We start from the raw sequence: 26,645 nt of genomic DNA on the forward strand, positions 1-26,645 counted from the left end.
GGGGAGAGTCGCTTGACTCAACACTTTCCTCCCTCCGTTCTGCTGTTGTGTCTTTCGGTAATTTTTACGTACTTAATGGGTCCCTTGAGTGCTTCCCAGCCCTTCCTCTGTCTTCATTAGTAAACTTACAGCCTGCTGGTATCATCTGTTGATCGACTCATTCCAGTGCATCCAGCTCTTGAAAGCAAAGTAACGAATGAGTAGAGATTCTCCCACTACCACCGCCCTTTTGCATCTGGAAAAAAGCCACGCAAGGTTATTTCCCCATTTTTTCCCCCAGCCTGCTGCTTCAAACTTAAAGCACGCGCACCCCCGCCCCGAACGCTAGGTGGATTGGTCCAGCTGTGGACAGTTCTTCTCACTGGTGCATATCATAATTTGCAATTCATTTTTTTCTTTTGAAGAACAGCAGTGTATAGATGAGTTCAGATGTAATGTTCTCCTCTGTAGGCGAAATGTTCTAACCTATCCATAAATGTAGGGGGACTGCCACTCAAAAGCTCACACCCTGGAAATCTAGTTGGTCTCTAAGGTGCTACTGGACCCAAATCTTGCTCTTCTGCTACAGACCAACACAGCTACCCACCTGAAACTGTTTACAATTAAGTTATCTGGCTTTGTCAGTAATCAGTAGAATGCAAGGAGTCTTTCAATCCCTTTAAAAATACTTTAAATTTCTGGCATAATAACCCAATGCCAACTATTATAAAAGAACTGATAGCACTCCTGTTGATGGCAGCTACATTCCTGATAGCACAAATGTGGAAATCGAACAAAGTACCAGTCATCACAGTGGAAGAACAAAATCTGTGACATGATGGCTATAGACAGAATATCAGACCAGTGAATAACAAACGACAACCCAACTTTCCAATCCAGCTTTTTAGAAAAGTGGTTTCCATATTTAGACTACATTTCAAACCACGAATCATCCGAGATTGCCTTACCAAAAAAGTTTTCTTTGTATTCTACTAACTTCCGTAAAATACTTATCATTTGGTTAGATGTTTTTATTGTTTGAATGTTGACTGTTTATCCTGTTTTGTTATGCTGATTGTAAAAAAAGTTAAAATCAGAAATTAAAAGTTACCAAAAAATATATATTTCTAACAGCCTCATCAAAAGTCTCTAGTGTTTCAGTTCTGCAGGCGGGGAACTAAGGCAGAGAGGGAAGGCAACTTGCTCAAATCCCTGGAAACTCTGAGTTTGTAAGCCAGAGCTAGAGTCAGACTCATAGACCACGCTAGCACTATGGAATGCACTGTGTAGACTTTGGGGAGGGGGGGGCTGCCTTGCTGACTCTGGGGGTCCAAGGTGGCGCATCGTACGGGGGTTCTGAAAGGAGCGGATGCAGATCAAAGTGATGATTGCAACTTCAGGCTCGGGAAGCCACAGGACATGTAGCCCTCTCCCTCTCTTAGCATCGCACAGTGGTTGTGACAATATAGATGCATGAAAATATTTCAAGAAGCCGTGAGCCCTCGGAATAACACCCAGAATCACAAATTCCAGATGAATCCTGAAAGCCCTAAAGAACGCAGAGTTCAGTTGAAGGATTCGCTTCACCTCCACCTGTCGTGTCGAGCCTTTTCCATCACGGTCTGCCAGAAGGGGTTCCTGTGGGGAGGTGCTACGGCTCAGTGTTCAAGGATTTGCTTGGCACACGGAAAGTCCCAGGGTCAGTCCCCGACATCTCCAGTTAAAAAGATCAGGTAGAAGGTGACATGAAGGTCCTCTACCTGAGACCCTGAAGAGCTACTGCCAGTCTAAGTTGATAGTACTGGCCCTGACAGACCGACGGTCTGATTTCCTATGAGGCTGCTTCATGTGCTCACATGAGCTGTCGGCCTTTAGAAACGCCAGGAAGGCTGTCCTTGCTTGCCCAGAGGGGCGCTAATGGATTGATTAGGCTCTTGGCAGGAAAGTGGCTTTTCTCTTTTCGGGCTGGGTTGGTCGGTCAGTGAGTGTTGATTTCATAAATTGTGCTTTCTCGGAGATATTGCCGCAGTTTTAATGTATATAATTTGAATGTTTCTGGGCTTGTAAACCATTGGGAGCCAATACTTTGACAAACATCACTACACTTGGACTACCCAAGACTAAAAGACTCTTGGGATGTGTGTGTAGAACTTTCTTTCCATTCTGTCTTTGAAGAGTTGTATATCGCTTTTGAAATTTCAGTGCTGTTAGGCCAACGTAAGTCAGTTCAATAAAAGATTTCTTAATTTTTTAAAATGTCTCCTTGAAGCTTCCTTTAGTCAGGGCCGGCGCGCCCATTGAGGCCACGTAGGCGGTGCCAGAGGAGGCATGGGGGGTGGGAGCGCGTGCCACGGAGCTGCAGCCTCCTATCCCTCCCGCACCGCACCACCGCCGCTGCCAGCACACGCCCCTGGTCGGGTGCAGCAGCCACGGGCAGGCATCTGAAGCGGCGCAGGGCAACCGAGCGGGAGATCTCGGAGGCCACCCGCACACCGTCCCAGCCGCCCGCCACAGCGATTGGGCCGGCGGCACGTGCGCTCCCATGATGATGTCACACATGCTGTCATCACGCAGGCCGGTGCGTGTGTGTGTGTGTGTGCGCGCAGAGGCACCTGGCCCGCTGGCCGGCTGTGAGCACCAAAAACCCTGGCACCGCTGCTGCCCTTAGTGGAGGGAATTTGATTTTTTTTTTCCCCCTTGGGGGAGGGCCTGTTTTATCTGGTTCCTTCCAAGACACCCAGAATGCTCAACTATCGATAGCTTCATCATACAACCTGATCATGAAATAAGAAGCCAACTTAGAGCAAGATGCATTTTGTGCTTCAGGCTGACAATCCCAATGGTGGAGCCCCCCCATCCCCCCATAATGGAAAAAATATGATAATTACAACAAGCAACAGTCTTCTTATCTTTAAAGAGGTCCTTCCCCCACTTCGTAATGGACTGCCCTTTGTGCTCTGCCCTAATGGTGAGGCTGGCGCTGTTTGTGTGGTCCAATAAGGACCAGTTCCATGTTGAGATTGTAGGTTGTATACTGTGCGTCTGTTCTCCTAATGATGACGCTTTCCGCTGGTTCAAGAGGGACAGCTCTAGATGTAGGATCCAGCCCATTGAGTTCGTTTTCTTATTTTAAAAATGAGTAGATCTTATACTTGTCCAAATCTCTGGCTGTAGAGAAAAGGATCCTTGCTCGGGAAAGCATGTTTGACCATGTGCCCACCCTAGAACCCGCCTCAGCATTCTTTGTGCAGGGAGTTGATTGGTCGGGTACCTATTGACAAATCAATAGGAAACTAGCTGCGTGCAGGTAGGACGTTCAGAGCCGACAGTCTCATATGAACTATATGAAGCAAGCGGTCACTAAGGCACTCCGTGCATTTGATCTGGATACAGTGGGGTGCTGCTGAACGGCTTCTCGGTAAAAATTTCACATCTAAATTCCATGTTGCACTGTTGTTTGTAACCTGTGACCATTTGAGACTGAGAGAGTGCTGCAAAATATAAATGGGGTGGTGCAATATAGTTGTGGCAGCAGGAAATGCACCCTTCCTTCTGTGAAGAGGTTTGTGTTCTGCGGGTCTTCTGGAACTGCGACGTATTGGAAGAATGGCTATTTTGTTCTATGCAGGGGGCTAGGAGTGAAAATTAAATGTTTGCCCTGTTGCTTCAGGAGAAGACTGCTGTACTCTGTTATCCTAACGGGGTGATCTTCCGTGTGGCACACAGCAACGCCTGCCAATATATTTCCTGGAGCCCACCTGCTTTTTAAGCCATGTGCATACAATCCAAAGGGTCTTGAATGGAATTGGGGGGGGGGGAATGTGGAGCTTCAAAGCACTCCCTACCAACTGACTGACTGTCAAAGCGCTGAGATCATCCCGGGCAGGCAATTGACACATTTTTATGTGTCTGCCAGGGCTTGGAAACCTCTCCCTGTGGCCGCACTGGGAGTATACTCTCTCCTTTCTTTGGAAACTGAAACCAAATAGTGTCTGTTCTCGAAAGCGAGCAGGCCAGTCTTTTCTCTGCCTCCTCTATGCATGAGCCGCTTTACGTGAGCCCCGAAGCATAACCAGACATAGTACGCTGGTGAAACAACAACAACAACAAATGGGGCAACCCCGGAGAACCAGAAGCCAAAAACACAAGAGAACCAGGGAGAGAGACTACAATATCAAAACAATTTTTCTGTTAATTTTTATATAATTTATCGAAATGCGAAGTGCAGAGTGCAAGTATCGTGCAAACCTAAGTACAAACTGTAAATTAATTATCACATCAATATAATAAGTCAATGAACCCGCATAAGATACAATCAACAGGTAAAGTTCCTTCTTCCTCACAGGCATAATTTTATTGATGGCCACTAGTCATTTTCAAACACATCACTCAGTTGGATAAGGAAGATGGAATAATACCGTGAGGATTTCTGGACCAGGAAGTAGGAGTACGAAACGGGAATTGGAAATCCGCTAGCAAAAACCCGTCGGCTGTATGTTTGAAGGAACGTTCAGCTCTAGTTCTTTTTGATACAAGTGATGATCCCTCTTACAGTATCTGTTGATGAAATTGAATAAATATTGATGATAATATGACTCTTTACCAGTTGGACTTTCATATTATGGATTAATGACTTTACCTGTTGATTGTATCTTATGCTGGTTCATTGACTTATTATGTTGATGTGATAATTAATTTACATTTTGTACTTAGGCTTGCACGATACTTGCACTTGCATTTTGAGAAATTATATAAAAATTAACAGAAAAATTGTTTTGATAGTACACTGGTTGGATTGGGACTTCCTAACATGTTGTGAACGGCCCTGCTCCCGCAGCAGTTATCTTGTGGCGGTGCCCATTACCCTTCGTCCCTGTGCAAGTGGGGATGCTTCCTTTGCCATCTGTTGAAGGAGTATCGTTTTTTGGCTTTTGTATTTTCAGTAGTGGAGCGGTAAAGAGGGTGGCTTTGCAATTACAAGCGAAAGATAGTTAAAAAATTGATTTGGGGAGACACCATAAAGTGCTGTGTGTGGCATTTGTGGGAAAAGCTACCAAAATGACTGTTCAGGAACAAACGTTCCCATTTGCTTCCCTGTATAATCCGGCAAGCGCGAGCAGAGCTCTGGCCGAGCACAGGTGGTTGCTCGTTGAAGGACTCCCCTCTTCCTTGTTGGATTAAAGTGGTGGGCTACAAGGAAACTTCAGGAAGAGGGCAGTGGCCCACTTGCAGAGTAGGAGATTTGTTTGCAGAAGCCACACGAAACTCGTGGATTGCAGATCATGACTGGAGAAGGGAGGAGGAGGCCTCATGCTTTGCAAGGGAATCCTCAATAGCTAAATAAGAGGGGGCCTCCGTGTGCAGAACACTCTCAAACAAATTACAAACCTGCAATGGTCCGTCGGCACCTTCATTTTCCAGGAAATGAGTGTGGTGGTGTTGGACTGTAACCACTAGGAAATGTTGTCGTTTGAAGATATTCCGTACGGGTATGAACAGTTCTGAAACTTCGAACAGATATTAACAGCTTTGAAACAGCACAAAGAGCAAGCTAATACAGGCTTTCCTAGCCCAATTTTGGAGAGTTTCAGCTGTAACCACAAGGAAATGTTGTCATCTGAGGATACTTCACACAGATATTCATAGCTTTCAAGCTCCACACAGATATTAACAGCTTTGAAATAGAACAAGAACAAAGAAAATACAGTTTACAACTCTGGAAATTGGAATTGATTATTCAAAGTAGACTGGAAGGATTGGACGCTCAAGGAATATTTATGAATACTTATGATTATTTATGAATATTTATTAGCTGTAGATGTTAGATATTTACTGTGGAATATTTATCACATTTGAGCACTTGCGCTTTTGTATGAACTAAAAATATAAAAATTTACAAAATATATTAAATTAAATATATAAATATAACCTTCGAGGTTTGTAATTTGTTCGAGCGTGTTGCAAGGGAGTCCGGCTGGCATAGAAACAGATGTCTTGCTGTTTCCTCATCTCTCAAACCCAGAGCCTTTGATGCTTTGAAATGCCAAACTTTACAGTCCAGTTTTTCCCTTCCAGTAAACAACTTTACCTTGAGCCCAACCCACTTGCTACAGGCTTTGACTGCTTAAGTAATTAATACCAGACATGGATGCCGGGCACCATTTTGACAGGTAGACTCAGTTGAGGATTTTGCTTCCCTTTGCTCTGATTTGGAATCTCAGTATATCAAACGTGTCGGGAAATCTTCTCCCAGGAGGCATTTTCCAAAAACGAAACTGTGTGTGTGTGTGTTAGTTGATTAAGGCCCCTGGATCTTGGCGCTCTTCAGCGTTAACAGTTCCTTCCGCAGCTGCTTACTGTCCCCCCCCCCATCACATTTCCTCTTCTGCCAGCAACCTGACTGCTGAGCAGTTTGCTAAAACTACCCAAATGCAAAAGGTGTCGATGTGCTGGCCATAAACCATGGTCCGTTTATTCAAGGGCTTGTCATACTGTCTCCGTAGCAGCTCATTTTTTGCCCACTTTTTGAGCTGGTGTTTGCAAAGAAGGTGACACAAATAGCTTAGTATGTGAACATTAATGGAGGCTTGGCACAGCCAGTCCTAACTCCAAGCCTCCAATCTCTTCATCTTCTTATTTGCAATGCTACTTTAGAGAACGTCTGCAACGCAGCGGAAAAACACCCAAGCTTTCCTTGGGATGTGTTTTTGTTTTATTGTAGATTTGTGTTTAGTTCTGTTGAGCCTTGAGGTGGACTGAAGGTGAGATTTTACTGTCTGATGAAATGTAATTTGTTCTTTTCTTTTTTTGCCTCCTCTTCAGGACTCCTGAGCAGTGTCCCAGCGTTGTTTCTTTGTTGTCAGAAAGCTATAACCCCCACGTCCGCTACGGGGCAGCCATGGCTCTGGGAATCTGCTGTGCTGGTACGGGAAACAAGGTAAGGGCAAGAAATCAAAACAATCAAGTCTTTTCTGTTCTTCAGTTCTTCCTAGAACCCTAGAATATATGGCAGGATTTGAGTCCATTGGCGCCTTAGAGACAAGATTTTCAGAATCTTGTCTCTGGGAATCTGGGAGCTCCAACTCTCAAAAGCTTACACTCTGAACATATTTCTGGTATTTAAGGTGCCACTGAACTTAGATCCTACTGTTCTACTGCAGACTAACCCAGCTACCCACCTAAACTAGAATTTATGGTCTCGGGCAGTTAACAGCCAATCATCTTTTCCATTAACTGCATCACTTGAGGCCCCTAACCTTCATGTGTAAAATCACTCTTGAGATCAATGTATCAGTAGTGGAGGATACGATTAGTAGAGCCACAAAATGGAGCTAGGGACAGACTGGAGCGATTTCTTTACAAACCTGAAGAAAGTCCCAGAATTGCAGAAAATTTTGAAATTAAAAAAAGGATGGATTGAAACTCCTCAAAATAAGAGAAATAATACCTGTAGCTTTAAGAAAAGAATACCCACGGAACTCTCAGTGGCTGTTGGGTGTTGCTAGACGACAACAATAATATTGCCAAGCCTTTCATCATTTGATTCTGTAAAGCAAAACCGTGGTGGGAAGCAGGGGTGGACTGGGCAGCCGAAACAGCCCTGCAAAAGGTCCTGCCCCGCCCTCCACTGTCTCGACCAGATTATTTCCAGGAAGAGGCGGTCAGGGGTAGGGAAAGCTGAAGACAATTGGGCAGATAAACGTAGTTTGACTGGTAGATAGGAAAGAGGGAAGGAAACAAAGGCAGTGGCTAGGGATGTACACCCAAATATTTCCAGTCTGAAAATATACCTGAAAAATATCAGTATTTGGGGGATAAATTCCAGTCAATGGTTTCCTGCCTTATAGATCTTGCATGAAATATGGCCTCCAGGAAAAATAAGGCACACTGTGAGCTTTTGTGGCTCTTTTCTTGCGTTCTTCCTTTTACTAATCCCTGAGCAGTGAAGCTGATTGAAAGCTGCCACCAAGCGGTTGTTTGGTTTGAGTTGCGCTTAAGGGGCTTAAGCACAACACCGGGAGGAATATAAGGGCCACCCAAGGAAGGTTACCGTGAACTGCTGGATTTCACGGGCCAACGTTTGGCTTCGTCCATGACTGATCACAGCTCTTTCCTGTCCTCGCATAAATTTCCCCTTCCTGTTCAGCGGACTTTATCTCTGCTCCTACAGGCCCCCTTCCCTGTTCTTTTGTCCTGTCAGTCTTCAGGGAGGGCCTGTTGTTCAGTGCGTAGAGCACGTGCCCAAGTTCAGTCCTCAGCATCTCCAGATGAAGGGTAGCATCGAGCCAAGCTTTTTTCTGCCTGGAACTCCGGAAGACAGCAACCCCAAGAAGCTATTACACTCGAGAGCACCACAGCCCAAACGTTCAACAAAAGCTCTCGTCTCAACACAGTTCAACACCATTTCAGTTGTTTACTACAATATAAAATGCTCAGTGCTAATAGTGCATTCCATAATACAGAAATTACAAATTGTCGAAGGCTTTCACGGCCGGAGAATGATGGTTGTTGTGGGTTTTCCGGGCTGTATTGTCATGGTCTTGGCATTGTAGTTCCTGACGTTTCGCCAGCAGCTGTGGCTGGCATCTTCAGAGGTGTAGCACCAAAAGACAGAGATCTCTCAGTGTCACCGTGATCTCTCAGTGTCACAGTCTTTTGGTGCTACAGAGATCTCTGTCTTTGGGTGCTACACCTCTGAAGATGCCAGCCACAGCTGCTGGCGAAACGTCAGGAACTACAATGCCAAGACCACGGCAGTACAGCCCGGAAAACCCACAACAACCATAGAAATTACAAAGATTAATACATCATAATACAGAATTTGTAATCAATGCAGTATAGTCAATTCATAACCAAAGTCAGTCCATACGTGCAACTATGCAGTCCATATAGGTTTCCAAATATTATTCTGTTGTTTGTTCAATAACCGGAGTTATAGACGTCTCTTATTGATAAAGACAGCGGTTCAGTCCGGTCACACTCCATTCTTGAGCCTCTGTGAAGAGCCAGAACTCTTACTTTGCTCAACAAACTGCTAGCTGGGTTTGTTTTGCATATATAAGCTTCCTCAAGAGCAAAGAGAATCATTGAACCATTATTTCAAATTGCAAACGAACTGCTTCAGTAGTAGGACAGATGCCGTTTCCGCAATGGGGCGGTATAGGATGATTTCAGATGTTCTTCAGCCCATGATTCTGACTTTACCCCAAAAGGCCCAACTCCAGGAAAGCCTAGCACTTCTCATTTCCCCCTTTTTTTTTCAAATGTTGACCCTATGGCAGGCCAAACATTACAGAAAAGACTATGGACCAGGAACCTTTGATGTGAAGGGCTGGAGCGCCCGATGCTTTGGTCTCATCTGTTTGCTGCAAACATCCGCCTGTACTGAACAAAGTCGGATAACTGTTATGCCATGCAACCAAGTCTGTTTTGTTTCTCTGTAATTTGTGCAGGCAGGCTAATAGAACCTGCCTGGCTGCTGGACCGTGCCTTCATTGTTTATCTGTGAAACAAAGGCTCTCGAGCATCTGTTTATATCAGTTCGTCTTCTGGAGTTTGCATCAGCATATTTGAAAGGCCAAGTTAATATGTTAGAACTTGGGAGATGGGAAATGAAGTTAAGCTGTTAGTTGGACCAAAGGGGCACTTCTATCATGTGTCCTCTATAAATAGTCGTGAGCCTCGTGCAGCGTGAAGGATTAGGCGGAGGCCAATAAATGCACAAAAATACAACTCGGCCTTGTAAAAAGCATCTTTGCCTAATTAGAGTGAAGGTTTTGGAATGCTAATGCGTAAAATGCATGTCATAATAAAATCACTTGAGTTGTACTTGGCAGCCGCCTGCCATTTGCTTTGGCTTCATTAAGGGGGTTATCTGGTCCAAACTTCACTGTTGAGTTGGCTTGTCCTTCTACTGAGCAGGTATCCTTATAGTGATTGGTAAACGTGGTTTGTTTTCTCCCAGTTTGTACTGGATCCCCTCCGCTGCCTTGCTTAGAAAGGGTTAGCGTTCTCATAGTGCAACGTGGGACTATGTAGTCCCATATGAATCTACCCAACCTCTCTAGTCATCTTTGGAGGCCCTGCTTCAAGGCTCCACCATTTGAGGCTAAACAAGTGGCAGCCTGAGGAAGGGCCTTCTCGGTAATGGCACCAAAACTATGGCGTTCCCTCCCCAGAGAGATTCATCTGTCCCCTTCTATCGCTGTCTTTTGCCAGCAGGTGAAAACTTTTTTTTGTTTTGCTTGGCCCTCTCTCACTCGGTCTTATTAGCCTCTCCTCCTTGTCTCTCTGTTTTTATGTGTTGACATCTTATGTGTTTGTGTTTTGTTTTAATTTAATTTATTGTATTTATACTCTGCCCTCCCCACAACAGCGGGCTCAGGGTGGATCACAATACAACTTAAAACACATTACATGCTTTAACTATCGTTAAAATTATAAAATACTACATACTATCATTAAAATTACATCTATATACATACATACATACATACACATATACATATACATATATACATATATATACACATACACACATAAAACAGGGAGACATAGCAGCACACAATTTAGACAATCCATAAAGCAGTTTTTCCCAGAACAGCATGTGAGAGCTGGAGGGTGACATTGGATGGGAGGGCATATGGTTTATCCCCCCTCCGACCTAGGGGCGGGGCACCGCCTAGCGTCAACCATATGCCTGGCGGAACAGCTCCGTCTTACAGGCCCGGTGAAATGCTAGCAAGTCTTGCCGGGCCCTGGTCGTTCCACCAGGCTGGGGCCAGGACCGAAAAAGCCCTGGCCCTGGTCGACGCCAGGCGGGCCTCCCTAGGGCCAGGGATCTTTAATAGATGTTTATCGCACGAGCGAAGAGTCCTCTGGGGCTCAACATTTTGCCATCTTCTGGGCATAGAGCAGAGGTCACTGGGGGTGTGGGGAGGGGAGGTAGTTGTGAATTTCCTGCATTGTGCAGGGGGTTGGACTAGATGACCCTGGAGGTCCCTTCCAACCCTATGATTCCATGACTGTGTTTTATCTGATTATTTTACAAATGTATGTATATTTATATTTTGTGTGTGTGTGCCATCAAGTAACAGCCAACACAGGGCAACCCCATAAAGTTTTCAAGGCAAGAGATGTTCAGAGGTTGCTCGCCATCGCCTGTCTGTGCATAGCGACCCTGGCTTTCCTTGGTGGTCTCCCATCTAAATACTGACCAGGGCCAACCCTGCTTAGCTTCTGAGATCTGATGAGATTTGGCTACCTGGATCATCCAGGTCAGGGCATTTGTACTGTAAATCCTTATAAATGGCAGAAAAGTTTTCATGTTTTATTTTCGTTTTCACTTCTTTGGGGACCCTGAATTGCGTGGAAAGGCGGCATAGAAATTTTTGAAATAAATATTCGGGTCCCAGTTATGGATTTTATTGTTCTATTTATTTATTTATCTAAAACGTTGTACCACCTTCCCACCCAAATTAGGGTCCCCAAAGCAGCAAACATTCAAAACCAATTAAAGTAAGCTTTTAAAAAATACGTATTATAAAAACAATTTAAAACAACACTTAAAACACACGAATAATTAAGCAGTTAAGCAGACCCACATTATGAGGCTAACTTCACATCCTGAGTTTTGTCCATTAGATCTCTCAATCAGGGCAGTGGGTGTATTTTTCCAACTTTGTGGGTAGTATGGAAGCATCTTGACTGTTTGGGAGCACCCCTTGAGGGGCAGATGTACTAGTGTATGCCAGGCTCCTCCGGTTGAGGTTCCAGTTGGCATTAAGCGGTCTGTTTATGGAAAGAGTTGCGTGGCAGAAGCCACTCTCAGTCCACCGTCCACCCCCCGATAGTGTTGTCTGCTGATCCAACTCCCCTGTCCAAAACAGGCAGAGCTGCCAGTGACATAAGCGAGGGAGGAGAGCAATCCTTGTTCCTGTTTGAACTTACTTGTAACCCACTTTGAGTGCCTGAATGGTAGAAAGGCAGGGTATAACACTTCGGAAGAAACTAATGTATGCGATCTTGTACATTTTTCTAGTAATGGTGATGCCGTGGCCTACACATGTACCCAATTCCAGGTTTTTAAAAAATGTTTTGTAGAAGTACTCTTTAACAATTTGCATATCCCAATACATGAAGACAGTCTTTTGTGTACCAAAAGGCAGTCTTTTGTGTACCATACACTGTTTAACCTACAACACCTTTTGCAAGACCTGTCACTAGTGCAGTGAAGGAAAAAAGACTGGCAAACAAAAGGTACCTGTCTTTTTCTCCTCAGTGATAATAGTGGGGCGGGAGGGCATTTGTTTCTGTCAATGGAATTGCACAAGAGATTTAAAACCCCTCTCTGAACACATCACTGATCGCTGGTGCTGCCTTTTAAAAATACCAGGAAGGTCTGTTTGTAGATCTCTTGGCATCCCCACCCATGTCATTTCCTAGGGCCTTGGAAGCCATGTTTATTCTGCTTTTTATGGAGTGCAGGTAGGTAGATATTTCTTTTCCTTTCCATTAGTGATGGCCCCAAAGCTTTGGAAAGCTCTGCCAAGTGAGATACTTCTGAGCTAACTTGTGAGTTTAGCCTAGTGTGGGATGTGTTCTTTTTTTTTTCTTCTAAAAGCCGACTTCTTGTTGCCTAATATAGGCATCCTTTATAAATTGAGCAAATTGCTTACTTGATCTTTCTGACACCTTTGCTTCCAAGGCCATACGTGTTTCCTTAAGCCCGGCGTTCCATCCATCATGTTCCTTTTGTTCTTGAGCTTTGGGACTGAAACCGAGTCTTTGCTTCTTTTTTTAATTCACTGTTTTCATACTCCGTGTCCTGTTATCATTGTGACGGATGAACCGTATAAATACAATAAATGAGGCTCCGTTCCTTGGCTTGCTTGAAGTTCCTAATCCGATTACCCTGACGAAAGCCTGGTGTTTGAAAAGTAATAAGGTTAATATTCTCTGTGCCTTCTCTCCCCCCCCTTTTATTTCTTTTCAATAGGAAGCAATTAATTTGCTGGAGCCCATGACAAACGATCCCGTGAACTACGTGCGTCAGGGTGCTCTGATTGCATCTGCCCTGATCATGATCCAGCAGACGGAGATCCTCTGTCCAAAGGTGAGTGATGGATCTCCAGCCAGTGAGGTACGCAGCAGAAAGAGCCCATGGCAGATGATGACGCGGTTTCTGCAGTTCCAGCGACTGATGACCACAGCTGTTGTAAAGGCCAATTCACAGAACACTTGCCGAAAGCTTCAGGGTTTGGTTTTGTTGTAACAATGCTTTGTGCTGAGCATGTTACGGACAGATGGAGCTCATAGATCTGTTGCATGAACTGCAGTGCTGTACTCTGCGCTGGCACATTAATAGAACGGGTCAGCAGGATCCAACCCACAGAGCCTTGCTCGAGGGTACCAACCCATCAGTATGAGTGCTCCAAGGCCTAACCTTCTAAATTCCAGCCAGCCTCCTTCATCTTTTTCCAAAGATGGGGAATGTGGAAGCTGGTGCTCAGCAGCGTAGGGGAGAAAGATGCTGGGGGAGTTTATGCTACACACAGCTTTGAGCTGTCTGCTGCCTGATTGTGCCGCGTTGACTCTTTTGGAGGTGGTTAGGACACTCCTCTAGCAAACTGGGTGTGTACGGGGGTGGGGGGGTGTCTCACATGGACACAGGAAACTGCCTTATGCCGAATCAGACCTTTGGTCCATCAAGGTCCAGACTGTCTACTGAGACTGGCAGCAGCTCGGTCTCAGTAGGTAGCAGGGTATCAGGTTTAGATCTTTCACCTCTCGTGCTCTCTTATCCTTTTAACAGTCAATTCCAGGAATTGAACCGGGGACCACGTTCTGTGTGCCAAGCAGATGCTCTACCCCTGAGCCACAGCCTCTCCCCTGTAGGCTTATTCTGTAGTTTTGCTCTTAGTGTTTAATTCTTTAAAAAAAAAACCCTCAGGAAAGACTTGCTGAGAGATGCCTTTTCTCTTCTGGAGGATTGACGTTGCTTGGTGGCAATTCAGGTAAATGCAAATGTATCGTATTTGCATAATGCATCCCTGTTGCCCAGTTGGGATCTCCTTGTTTCACAGCCTGGGATTTTGTAGTGCAGAACCCTTGGCCCCACGGCAAGAAAGGCTGTGCCTGGCCAGAGGTTGTGTGTGCCCAAGAACATCCATGTTCCAAGAAGCTTGTGAACAGAACTTGGATTCCTCCGAACTCCTGGAATGTTGGCTTGCATGCAGTCGGAGCAGGGAGAGGCTGACTGGTACAGCTCTGATAAACAAGGGTGGTATTGCCAAGAGCGCACTCAGAGACAGCCAGACTTGGGAGGAACCGGAGAGGTTAATGGCTTCAGCCTCCTCCCCTGAGAGTGGGATGCTCGGAACCTAAAGTATTCTCGACAGGTGCCTGTCCAACCTTTTCTTGAGAAGTTAAAATAGGAGGGGATCCTGTGCTGAACTGTTCAGAAACACAAAGGCCACTCCCGAAAAACTTCCTGAAACACTTCATCTGGTTCGTCTGCCTACTTCATCCCAAGCATCTTGCCCGCAAAGGTTTGTGCCTGTAAAACGATTTGTCTTTACGGTGCCACAAGGTGCTACTCGGGGCTTTTTTTCCTGGGAAAAGAGGTGGTGGAACTCAGTGGGTTGCCAGCACAGGGGGCAACTCTTGGCGGGAGGTAGTGCCCCTGGTACTACATGCATGTGCGCAAAGTGCGCGCATGCTCCCAGGACCACACAATGATGTCACTTTGGGTCAGCTGGAACAAGGGGGAAGTTTTTTAAAGTTTAAATCGCCCTTGGCGAAAATGGTCACAAGGCTGGTGGCCCCGCCCCCTGCTCTCCAGACAGAGGGGAGTTTAGATTGCGCTGGAGTGGCGCCGAGGGCGATCTAAACTCCCCTCTGTCTGGAGAGCATGGGGCGGGGCCACCAGCCATGTGAACATTTTCAAGAGGTGCCGGAACTCCGTTCCACCACGTTCCTGCTGGAAAAAAGCCCTGCTGCTACTTTTTGTTTAAGCCTGGACTGAGTATACGACTGCTCAGTCGGTTCTGCCTGGTGCCTTTTTAGTTCCAGCCCTTGTCAGTTCCCACCATTGCCTCTAGGCGTGGACCCCCGAATCCTGAGTGGGAGATCTCAGCCTCCCGGTCTAGATTTAGGCACAGTTTTCCAACAGCCCCATCCTGGCCCTTATGAATACCTCACAGTCTAAAATATTGTTGGCTTTGTGCTGCAGTATCCTGTTAGTGAGTCATATTTCGGTATTTTCTACGTGGAGACATTCTGGGAAACACTGCTATCTAGGAGGTTGTCCCGCATCTTTTATTTATGCATTAGGCATTTTGTTGCTTCATATTTGACTAACAAGGATGGAGCACAGGAGGGGGTGTGTGGAAAGTGAAATGGACTTGCTAGAGCCAATGGTATGCGTAACATGCGTGAGCGTATTTTCTTTTGTCTGGTATGAAGTGCTTGCAATACTTCGCTGTCAGTCATGTTGAGTTTCCCGGAACAAACATCCTATTTTAAGTAATTGCTGCAGCTTAAAAAAAAAAGTTCTTTTTGACACTGGCATTGCAATTCCAGAAAGTTGTTTAGGTTCTCTTGTAGTATAAGGCACAGACATCCCAAGAGCTTTTCACACTGCATTTATTTATTTTATCTATAATCCACCTTTCTAATTGACAACCAAGGCGGATTACATGATATACTGATAAGTTTCCCTCTTTATATGGCAGCAATAAGCAAGTACCCGAACTGACGCCTGACTAGGTTGACCTGTGAGTTGGTGGTGATGGTGGCAAAGAAGAAAGATTTCTTTTCCACTGTTGCTTCAAGCAGAATATCTAGAATATCATCTGGCTTCTCCTACATGTGGAACCCTGAAATGGGAATACTTCTCAAACTAAGCCCGTAGATGCAGCTGTCCCTGTCCTGGATTCAGGGCCAGTGCCAGAGTTTCTGGTGCTTGAGGCCGGGGGGTAGCTTCAGGGCTGTTGCCAGCCCCACGCACATACGCAAAGTGCATGTGCACACCTGGACTGCGTGATGACGGCACTGTGTGTGACATCATCACGCAGCATGCCGCTGCGAGCCAGCCCCATTGGCCGCTACCACCGCCAGCTCTGCAGCACATGCCCCCATCGCCAGCGACCCCTCCGGCGCCTCAGTGCTCGAGGCAGTTGCTGGACCCGCCTCCATGGATGCGCCAGCCCTGCCTAGATTGGTACCTGGAAGCAGTGGTCAAATGGATGGGGGAGAATAAGCTAAATCTTGATAAGACTGGGGATGGTGTACAGCAGAACTGATATTGCCTTTCTTGTTTTGAGTGCAGCGAGGTTGTCCTTGGTCAAGTTAGGTAAAAAGTCTTGGCATACTCTTTGGTCCTCTGTTGTTCTTTACTTGGAACCTGTTTCTCAAACAGGTTTCCATAACATCTGATTAAGAAATTGCACACACACACCCAGGCGCAACCAATTTTGCCATGCTGAGCCATGACTCCATAACCTCTACTTCAGAAAAAGCCCTGTATACTAAAAAGCTGGTGGGTGGGTAGGGAGGCAGTCTGCGCCTCGCACCAGATGGCACCAGATGCTGTCTTTATGCTGGGCTGCAACGTCAGGGGCATCCATTGGCCGGAGGGGGAAGAGTTGCTATGAGCCACTGTTCCTGCCGTGGGTCCGTACTTTGCATTTGTGCAGCCGGGCTTTTGGAAATGGTTAGCTACCAAACCCAAGAAAAAAGTCAAGGTTGCCATCCTTCATGCGGCAACGCTGAGAGTCCGCCACGTGCTCATTGTGTGGCGCTTGCCGAAAGCCTTGTTTCCTGATGCTTCTGCAGTGGAGCTAGGTTTTGGATGGGGAAAGAATGTCCTTGTAACATGGGCTGAATTCTTATTTTGGGCAGAGAAATAAGAGCCTCTTCACGTTTCATTGACCAATAAAACATAACATTCCTGAGGAAGTAGATTTGAGAGTAAGGCTGTTTATAGGTACAATGTGCTCTCTTCGACTCAAAGGCCCGTTAATAGGGTAGCTGATTTTAGCTGACTGTATTGTGGAAACATTTTTAATGTGTATTCCTGCCGCTTGTTTTATTTGACATTTTGGCCGGCAGTCTAAGTAAAGGGAATTAAGGGCAGGTTCGTGTTGCCAGTGAGAGGCAGTCAGTACTGCAGGACCCAGTGGGGAATACTGTCTAGCGTCTGCAAACTTGGCTGGGGAGATCCGGGTTCAGATTCCCCCGTGCCACCAAAGCTAGTGTGGACTCAACTGGTGGCCTTGGGGGGGAAACTGTCTTCTGGGATGGTTGTGCAGCTGAATTAAACGTAGTCATAGCACTGAAATAAATACATCCCGTGCATTTTGAAAAACAAAATCAGGTTGTTTCCACTAAACGCCCACGTTTAGTGATACATCTGGCTGTTTTTGCAGTAGGTAGCACAGTGGTTAAGTGGTTCAGCTGCAAATCAGCGCTCTGTTGGTTCGAATCCCACTACTGCTATAAGCTCAGTAGGTGGCTGTGGGTAAGCCGCTCCTCTCAGCCCCAGCTCCGCACCTGTATTGTGGGGATAATAATAACACTAACTTGTTCACTACTCTGGATGAGGCATTGATCTGTCTAGAATAGCGGTATATAACACAGTTATTAAATTATTAAATTAACGGTGCCTTTGGATCTAGCCTATTGTTTTTTAACTTTGCCCCCATGGACCTTAAGGCCCTTGTTTGATCAGAAACAGCACTGGGTTTGAGAGCTGGTGTGGTGTCATGTACAAAAGGCTGGATTTGCAATTGAGAACTTGGTATAAAGGAGCCCTGAGTTCAGATCTCTGCATAACTCTAGATGGCCCTTGTCAAACTTCCTGGGACACAACATCTAAAAGGTCGAAGCTAAGGCCTTTGTTTTCACGGTTCCCAAGAGATGCCGCTCCCTACATCCTCCAGCTGCTGCTACTTCTCCCTGTTTGGCATGCTGTTGCTGCTGTCATGTTGCCCTCTGTTTTATCTTCACAACAACCCAGTGAGGTAGGTTAGGTTGAGTGTGTGGGGCTCGCCCAAGGGGCCACCCTGCAGGTGTCCATGGCAGAGCAGGAATTCAAGACCTGAGTTTCCCAGGTCTTAGTCCAACACTCTAACCACTACACCACATGGCCATGCCATTCCCCAGTTCTTTAGAGGGGTCTTTGAAGCAGGTACAGAGAAGTTGTTGTTGGGCTTTCCTAAAAGAAGAACAGATTTCTGATCCTCTGACATGCACGTGGGAGCTGGTATCTTAACAATAAATCAAGAGAAACCCTTTCCCAGCCTTTAGCCCTCAAGTTTCCCAATCTCTGTTTCTAGCAAATGGCTGGCTGGCATAATTCTAAGGCCATCGTGCCACTCTGGAGCGGCATATCTTAGGCGGAGCTTGCTGCCCTGTTGGTCGGACATCTTAGGCCAGCCCTGCATTATTGAGGCTTCCCGGGAGACTGTTTACGAAGCCTGACACTTAAGCCCATTCGCAGGACTGGCTTGTGGGAAAGAGAGGCTGTAACCTTTTCCCAAGCTCCTTGGCTCCTCTTGTATTCACTGATGTGTTTTTAATTATTTCTATTTCAGGGGATGAGTTTCTGTTGAAAAGGGGGGAACAGAGGTTGAGGATTAAGAGGCTTTTTTTCACTTGGTTGACATTTTGTGCCCATTTGAGATGGCGTCACAAGCCTTGTAAACTTTTGTCACCAGCTTTGTTTGGAAGGTTCATCCCCTTGCTTTATCCAGCTCTCCTTTGGCCATCGTTCTTGGCCAGAGCTTTTTCTTCTTATAAATCAGGTTGAAATTAGAGGATTTCTCCATACCTCCCCCCATTTCCTGAACATTTTTGTCATTCTGAGAACTTGCTTGCATAGCTGAGAGATTTTAAAGCAATGTGCTTTGGATTCTTTGGAAGCCAGTCAAGGCCTCCTTGATGACAAAATCAGCCAGTTATGTTTTCACTGCCTTTCTACAAAAATAGTACTCAGGGTAAGTTTTCAGACTTCAAAAAATTGAAAAATTAAACACCCAGCAACAGCTAAAAGATTGTTAAACAGCAGTAAAAGCAGAAAAACTATGAGTCAGCAATACATAGATAGCACCAAGTCGGGGAATGAGTTCTCCTCACCTATCACCAAATTCTCCTCTGAATAAAATGCATCCCAGAAATGCCAAAACTGTGGGAGCTAAATAGCCCTCTTGGAGCAGGGAGTTCCAAAGTTTGGGGCCACAGTTGAGAAGACCCTGTTCCCAGCACCCTGTCGCATGTGGTCTAGGGTGTGCTATTCCCAGTGGGCACAATGACTGGTGGTTAAGTAACTGGGCTCTGAATTAGCACTCTGCTGGTTCAAATCCCACCACTGCCATATGCTCAGCAGCTGGTCTTGGGGAAGCCACTCTTCTCAGCCCCAGCCCCCCAGCTGTATTGTGGGAATAACAATAACACTGACTTTGTTAACCATTCTGAGTGTGACACTCATCTGTCCAGAAGAGTGATATATAACATGCTATTATTAGCAGATGTCACCCAATAATGCCCTGACCTGGATAGCCCAGGTGAACCTGATCTCATCAGATCTCAGAAGTTAAGCAGGGTTGGCCTTGGTTAGTAACTGGATGGGAGACCTCCAGCGAAGACCAGGGCTGCAGAGGCAGGCAATGGCAAATCACTTCTGATAGTCTCTTGCCATGAAAACCTCACCAGGGGTCACCATAAGTCAGCTATGACTTGAGGGCACCACACCCACACACCCAATAACAGGTGGAGCCCTCTTGTGCCCAGAAGCCTCTGCAGTGCAGTGGGGTTCCATGACTGGCAGGCAGGATTCCTCAGCAGAAAAGTTGCTGTGGAAAGAGAGTTCAAATTGTAGATTTGAAAGCCAGGGCTAGGGCTGTGCTATTCGAGTTTCGCTTCGGGTAAAGATACCCGAAGCGGATGCGATTCGGCAAACTTCAGTATTCCCGAAGCAAATACCGAAGCAAAGCTTTCCAAAGCATTCGGAAATGCTTCGGAAAGCTTCGGGGCTTCTTTAAAGGGTCCTGCCGCTGCTTGCAAGCAGTGGCAGGGGGCTTTAAACATCAACCCCCCACCTCCCCCCTCCACCTACCTTGCGGTGGCTCTGGGCTGGCTCCTCTGCCACCGCTGTGCCGCTGCCCGAGCCTGCTGGGTGGTGGGGAAGGCCGGAGCCGCCACCTGGCCCTTCCTGCCCCTCAAATGGCTGCGGCGCAGCGGCAGCGCGGCAGCCATTTGAGGGGCAGGAAAGGCTGGAGGAGGCGGAGAAAGCCCTTCCTGCCCCTCAAATGGCTGGTGCGCCACGGCCATTTTTGGGGCAGGAAGGGCTGGAGGAGGCAGCTCCAGCCTTCCCCACCACCCCGCAGGCTCGGGCGGCCTTATTGTAGGGGCTGATTTTGTAGCGAAGAAGCTTAGCTGCAATCTTAAACTGAGTCACACGCTGCCGTTGGGATGTTCCAGTTAATCTGGCATCGGAGCTCACGTTCCTACTAACTTTCGGCTTCCCTAGACAATTCAGCGTGCTAATTTAGGAACATGATGGTGTACTTTGGGTACATGGTGTAATTTGGGTATGTGATGATGGTGGTAATAAGTTTCCTCGGTTCTGTGCCCCTCCCAAGGTATCCATCCAGAGGCTGTAGGCTCTTAGCTGGCTTTGCAAGTTGAACAGAGGAAAGATTTGATTGCTTTGTTCTATGGACAAAGCATTCAAAACCTTCAAATCTTGTGTCCACCCAGCATGCCTTTGTAACCTAAGTGACAGTACGTGATTATCTACTAATTGAGAAGCCAGTTTGGTGTAGTGGTTAAGAGTGTGGGACTCTGATCTGGAGAGCCGGGTTTGACTCCCCACTCCTCTGCTTGAAGCCAGCTGGGTGACCTTGGGTCAATCACAGCTCTCTTGGAGCTCTCTCAGTCCCACCCACCTCACAGGGTGTTTGTTGTTGTGGGGATAATAGTAACATACTTTGTAAGCTGCTCTGAGTGGGTGTTAAGTCATTTTGAAGGGAGGTATATAAATCAAATGTTGTTGTTAGTGTTATTAGTATTAACTATTGTTCATATTATATTTTGCACAGTGAATGTCCTGGCTATTTATTGTATTGTGCTTCACTTGCACTGTGTAATCTGCCTTGGATCTCAGTGAGAAAGGCAGGCAATAAATACATAAATTGGAGTGCTAGCTAGAATCCAGCAGGGCAGTCTGACGAAGAGAGCTGTGGTTCTCAAAAGCTTATTCTACTGGACTCTTTACTAATCTTTCTTGAGAGCCAGCATCCGGTGCTTCTTGTGAAATCCTCTCAGTTGGAAACAATCTCCCTTCAGTGTAAGCAGAAGAGTTAAAGGGTGAGCTGTTCGTTGGAGGCCTGCCTTGTACAAATGACTGCTCTCACAGTGTGCTACAAGTCAAAATCCAAAGTATCTGAGAGTCCTGTTCTAATTGCACACCTGAGCAGCTATGCAGCCAGCTCTTTCTTTGGTCTTTTGACCTCTCCAGTTGAAAGGGTTGTATGTAAAAGGTGTTGGGGCAGAACCTTTGCCTCCATGAGATCCTAGTGAGCCACTGGCCGTCGGAGCAGGCGGAGCTGTTCTGGATGGACCAGTGGGGCGTGTCTTGGCACGAGTCAGCTCCAAGTGTTCGTATTTGAAGCAGGCAACGTAGCAGCAAGGAAGATGGAGGATGGTGGCTGCAGTCCTGACTCCGCTGCCACCACGGGGCTGTAAAGGATGCCACATCTCCCACAGCCACATATTTGTCTCCTGTATTCTTCCCCTGCCTCTCCTATATGCCACATTCAAAGTGTGTCTTATATTATTTTGACATGATAGTCTGCTGTTTGGCGTTCCGGACGACTCAGGCTTTCAGGAGAAATTTTGAAGAGCCCTCTCCCAATCTTGTTCACCCAGGACAATTTGCAAGGAGACAGATGCAGTTGCTAAAGAGACCACATGTTCCCAGCATCCTAAAGGGCTAGCAGAAATGAAACCGACTTGCCTCATCGCAGTGCAGTTGTTTAAAAAAGTGGTTCCTTAATTACAGAGTGACATCCGCATGCATGGCCTTGTTCCATTCCTTCCCTTGTGATGGGCGAATGGTTCTTTTCTGCCTCACGCTGTCTTTGAACCTCTGGTATGAAGCTGAGAGTATCTTTCTGCCACGTTCTTCCTAGCTCCCAAGCACTGCCCTCAGCCATCCCAGCTCTCCTTCTTGGGCTACTTGGAATCTGCATTGTCTTGACTTCCCAACTACAAATCCATCTCATCCTGGAATGAAATACTCTGGCCAGATTATCTCCCCCATGGGAAGACCCAGCCTGCCCCACTTCTGCAGTGCTGGAGGCCCCGAACTAGCCGAAGGACACGCACCCAGGCTCTTGAGAGCATTGGGACTTGCACTGAATGCATTCTTTGTTTTCTTTTTTTAAAATTAAGTTTTATAACATACAACAAATAGAAATCAACAATGAACATCAACTGTAACACAACAACTAATCAATAATAGTTTACAAGTTTTGAAGAATATGAACATTACAATAACTTTTAAACAAAGCATACATAATATTACCAAATACCAGAAAACTGAGTCAACGTCTGAGCAATTCTTATTTTGGGATGTAAATCATCCATGTCTATGAATTCAAGAAAAGGGAACCATTTCTCATAGAAATGGCAGGAAAGCGTTCAGCATTGAGGAGATTGTCATTAATCTTATCCAGGATGAAATGGTCCCATATCTTAGAGAGCCACATCTCTTTAGTTGGCACTTCCTTTAGTTTCCAGACTGAAGCTATCGCTGATTTCGCTGCAACTAAAAATATTGCTATAAGATTCCTGATAGCTTTTGGGATCTGCGGAATATTCCATTGGTCCAGAAATATAATTGAAGGCGATAATGGAATATCGTAACTCGTAATCTGTTTTATTACTTCCAGTATTTCTTTCCAGAATGTGGCTATCCGTGGACAACCCCACCAACAATGAGAGAAGGATCCTACCTCATTGCAACCCTTCCAACACAGGGGAGAGCAAGAGGATGACTCTGTAAACAGTCTTTTAGTGCCCCCTGTGCCACCTGTGCCCCCTGTGAATATGAATGCATTCTACTTGATCAGTCAAGTATATTTTTAACTTGCCCTTCCTCCAAAAGCTCAGAGCAGGATATGTGGCTCTCCCTCCGCATTTTGTCCTCACAGTCAACCTGTGAGGTATGTTTGGCTGAATGGTCCAAGCTTCATGGCAGAGTGGGGATTCGAACTTGGGTCTCCCATTACAAAGAACTGAACCTTGCTCTGGCTTCTTCCAGCCAGTTGTTTCAAGCGCTTTCTTAAGGAGGCCAGTGGGCTCTCTCAGTCCTGAAGTTCTGTCAAAGATTAGCCGTTTCCTTGTCGGTTGCACCCATGAGTTTTGTGTTTATGAGTGTGAGAGAGAAGGATGTAGTCTTCTGGTATTTGTAACGATTGCCTTTAGTGATGTGGCTGTGACTTGTTTGTTTTAATATTCGGGCTGGTAATTGTTTCTAGCTTCTGTGGAGTTGAGAAGTTCTGGCCATTGTCAGTGCTTCAGACGGTAAATGGCTGGAAGGGAGACGGGGTGAATCACTGCGTGTGTTCTTATGTTGCTCTGGACATTGCCCAAATGAATCCCAGCAGGCCTTTTCCAAGGCCATAAAACTTCAAAGACTCTGCTAGGGCCGGTTTTATACCTTGTTCCAAAAACGATGTGGTGCAGCGTGTTCTTCCCATTTCTGGTCCGGCAAAGCCCAAGAGTTTGGGAGGCAAGATAGGCTACAGACCGAGGGCATCTGGAATAGAAGGGACCCAAAGCGTGTCACCAGAGGGGGCCCTGTGTCAAATTGAGCGAAGCATCCTCAGGTGATGATCTCATGTGCTGTGAAGGAGTAAGTGGCAGAGATGTCCAACCTGTGGGCTGTTATCCAAGGAGAAGCTCTCTGACACAAGCTTTATTGAAAAGAGCTTGGGCAACTAGTTCGGTAAAAATCGGCCCTGTCTCTGGTTTACAGTAGATGCAAGCACACTGCTGCAGTAAAAAATTAATTAATTAGTTAGATTCAGGTGAGCTTAAGGTACCCATTTGCACCACAGGCTGCCCTCCATGTCTCTGCGTGATTTACTGCTCTGGAGTTTACTGCAGAGCAGAATCCTGTAGCCACTTCAGTTCCCCCACACAGAAAAAGAGAGAGAGTTGCCCTTCTCACAGGAGGATTCCCATTGCGTCTCTGCATGAGTTGCTGTTTTAGGCTTCCTTCCTTCCAGTCGGTCAGCGATGCATGCAAAAACACAACACGTAAATTGTTCTGGAGTGGGAAGGTTCCCTTTTGGGGGAGTAAGGGTGAAGCATGCTCCCGCTTGAATTTGGATTATAAATGTGCTGAAGCTATCAGAAACTCGGGGGACACCGGCATCACTTCTCTTCAGGAAGGTGTGTGGCTGGCAGCCTTTGGCCATGGCTTCATGTGCTGGCGTAGCTGGCCATGCTAAGGACCTTCCCAGGAACCGCAGTGCAAAGAACTTGCCCTCTCGTACACAGAGGCCCTTTGCTGTCAGACTGCAGACGCCAGTGTGAACATTAGCAGATCTGTGGTATGTCTCCCAGCTTTGGCCGTGATCTGTTTCTCGGAAGATTTGATTACTGTGTAAATTCCAGATCCTGGCCCAGGTGGCTAGCGACTTTTCTCTCGAAAAATTTCAGAGTTTATACCAACTGTCAAGATGTTCTAAACAGTTTGGACCCTCGAATCCACGGCTCAGAGCCACAGGAATGAGATGGCAGCACCCCAAGCGAAAGACAAACCTCATTTTAATCTTTCGTCAACTCGCTGCATATTTTTGCTTTTTCTCATTGGGAACATTCTTGCTCTTTTTGCCACGCAAAGTGCTGAAAGAAGCTTCCGGCACGGTGCCTCCGCTTACTTGGAGGATTTGGGTCCGGATCTGCCTGTGTCCCACTCATCTTGCAGCGTGCATCCTGCTGGGCCCGAGGCTGGTGCTGGAGGAAGAGTTTGGCGCCCTGGAAATCTCCGTTCTCTGTAACAGCTGTAAAACGTTCCCCTTTTTGGCTTGCGTGGAACAGCCCAAGATAGCTTCGGTGTTTAATTTGAATCTTGTGTGTGTGGTTTTTATTTTATTTTTAAATTAACAGTTACCCATCTAGGCTATTGAGAGAAGGGAACAGGACTTAAATGAAGCCCCGTGGCGCAGAATGGTAAGCTGCAGTACTGCAGCCCAAGCTCCGCTCACGACCTGAGTTCGATCCTGGCAGAAGCTGGGTTCAGGTAGCTGGTTCAAGGTTGACGCAGCCTTCCATCCTTCCGAGGTCGATAAAATGAGTACCCAGTTTCCTGGGGGTAAAGCGTAGATGACTGGAGAAGGCAATGGCAAACCACCCCGTCAAAACTCTGCCAAGAAAACGTCGTGATGCAACATCCCCCCATGGGTCAGTAATGACTTGGTGCTTGCACAGGGGACTACCTTTACCTTTACCCATCTAGGCTACTGAGAGAAGGGAACAGGACTGAAGTAATTTCTTAAATAAAATTTCTGGCCCTTGTGAGTGGTGGAAGGACATACCTGTGTCTGCTTTGGTTGCCCTAATTTTCTGGTCCTTAGTAAATCAAAATCCCTACTTCTGCCTTGAGGGGAGATCTGTGCCTAGAACCATTTTCTCGGCTTCTTTCCCAATGTTCTCCAATGATTCTGAGATCAATAATGTTTCTAATTTCAACCCAACTTTGTTTTCCCCCCTGGGTTGTAAAGTTTCGAAGTAATGATGACCTGAGAAAAAGGGAAAACAAGACCACCCGGAGTTGGAGGCTTCTGCACCGTTTCAGTTTTCACTTTGCCAAATAAAGTCTGAAAGGAGTCCTTGCTCTGGGGGGGGGGGGGGGGAGAAGATAAACAAAGTGGCTCAATTTATCAAAGTTTCTTTGCTTTTGTAATGCTTGGGGCATCCCTGCACTATTAACCAGAGGGAGATCTAGTGATATCTTTATGTTTCCTAACCATTGGGAAGGCTCCCTGTACACTCTTTGCATAAGTCTGTTTAAGTACTTACTGGCTATATCAGACCAGCCAACCCTCCCCAATATCTGAGCTGCTTCCGTTCCTGTTGGCCCTCCCCAAGTTTTTCTACTGCTTGTAATGGCCCCCAACCCCCTTTCCCAGGGCTGGATTTAGAGAGTGAAGGCCTTTCCTTTTTCTTTTCTTTTTTTTAAAAAAATTATTTTTAACTTTTTCAATAACAACAAAAGGGAAGATATTCAACAGCAAAATAAGATACTGTACAAAGATTTTTAGCGTTACATTATCACAAGGATTCTACATCTAAAAGCGAATATCGTTAGAGCTATGAAAAATAATAATTTGGACAATTTTACCAACATGCCTTAACATTTACGTAAACAGTTGTCTACCCTCCCTCCTGCTGAAATTGCCCACCCCCTCCCTCCATCCTTAACAAACCTTCCCTCCCTAACCTCCCCCTACCCCTACAAAGATAGATACAAATTGCTAGATTCGCTAATCAAGTGTTATGCGCTAAACAAAAAAAGAGAAGAATTACAGTTAAACTTAAATCACTTGATCATGTTATTTAAACAGCTCTCTATACCTTGTGGGTATATACCC

The 26,645-nt window shown here is 46.1% G+C and overlaps 1 protein-coding gene across 1 annotated transcript in view; it reads left to right on the plus strand.

The window, feature by feature from the left end:
* The window catches only part of PSMD1 (proteasome 26S subunit, non-ATPase 1), a 120,896-nt gene that overhangs the window by 68,141 nt on the left and 26,110 nt on the right, over positions 1-26,645 (plus strand). Inside the window, exons 17-18 of the mRNA XM_054982580.1 lie at positions 6,802-6,916; positions 12,977-13,093. Coding sequence (XP_054838555.1) covers positions 6,802-6,916; positions 12,977-13,093 — 232 coding nt within the window. The remainder of the gene's footprint in view (positions 1-6,801; positions 6,917-12,976; positions 13,094-26,645) is intronic.

This window comes from Eublepharis macularius, chromosome 6 (assembly GCF_028583425.1).
Source record: "Eublepharis macularius isolate TG4126 chromosome 6, MPM_Emac_v1.0, whole genome shotgun sequence".
Lineage (NCBI taxonomy): Eukaryota > Metazoa > Chordata > Lepidosauria > Squamata > Eublepharidae > Eublepharis > Eublepharis macularius.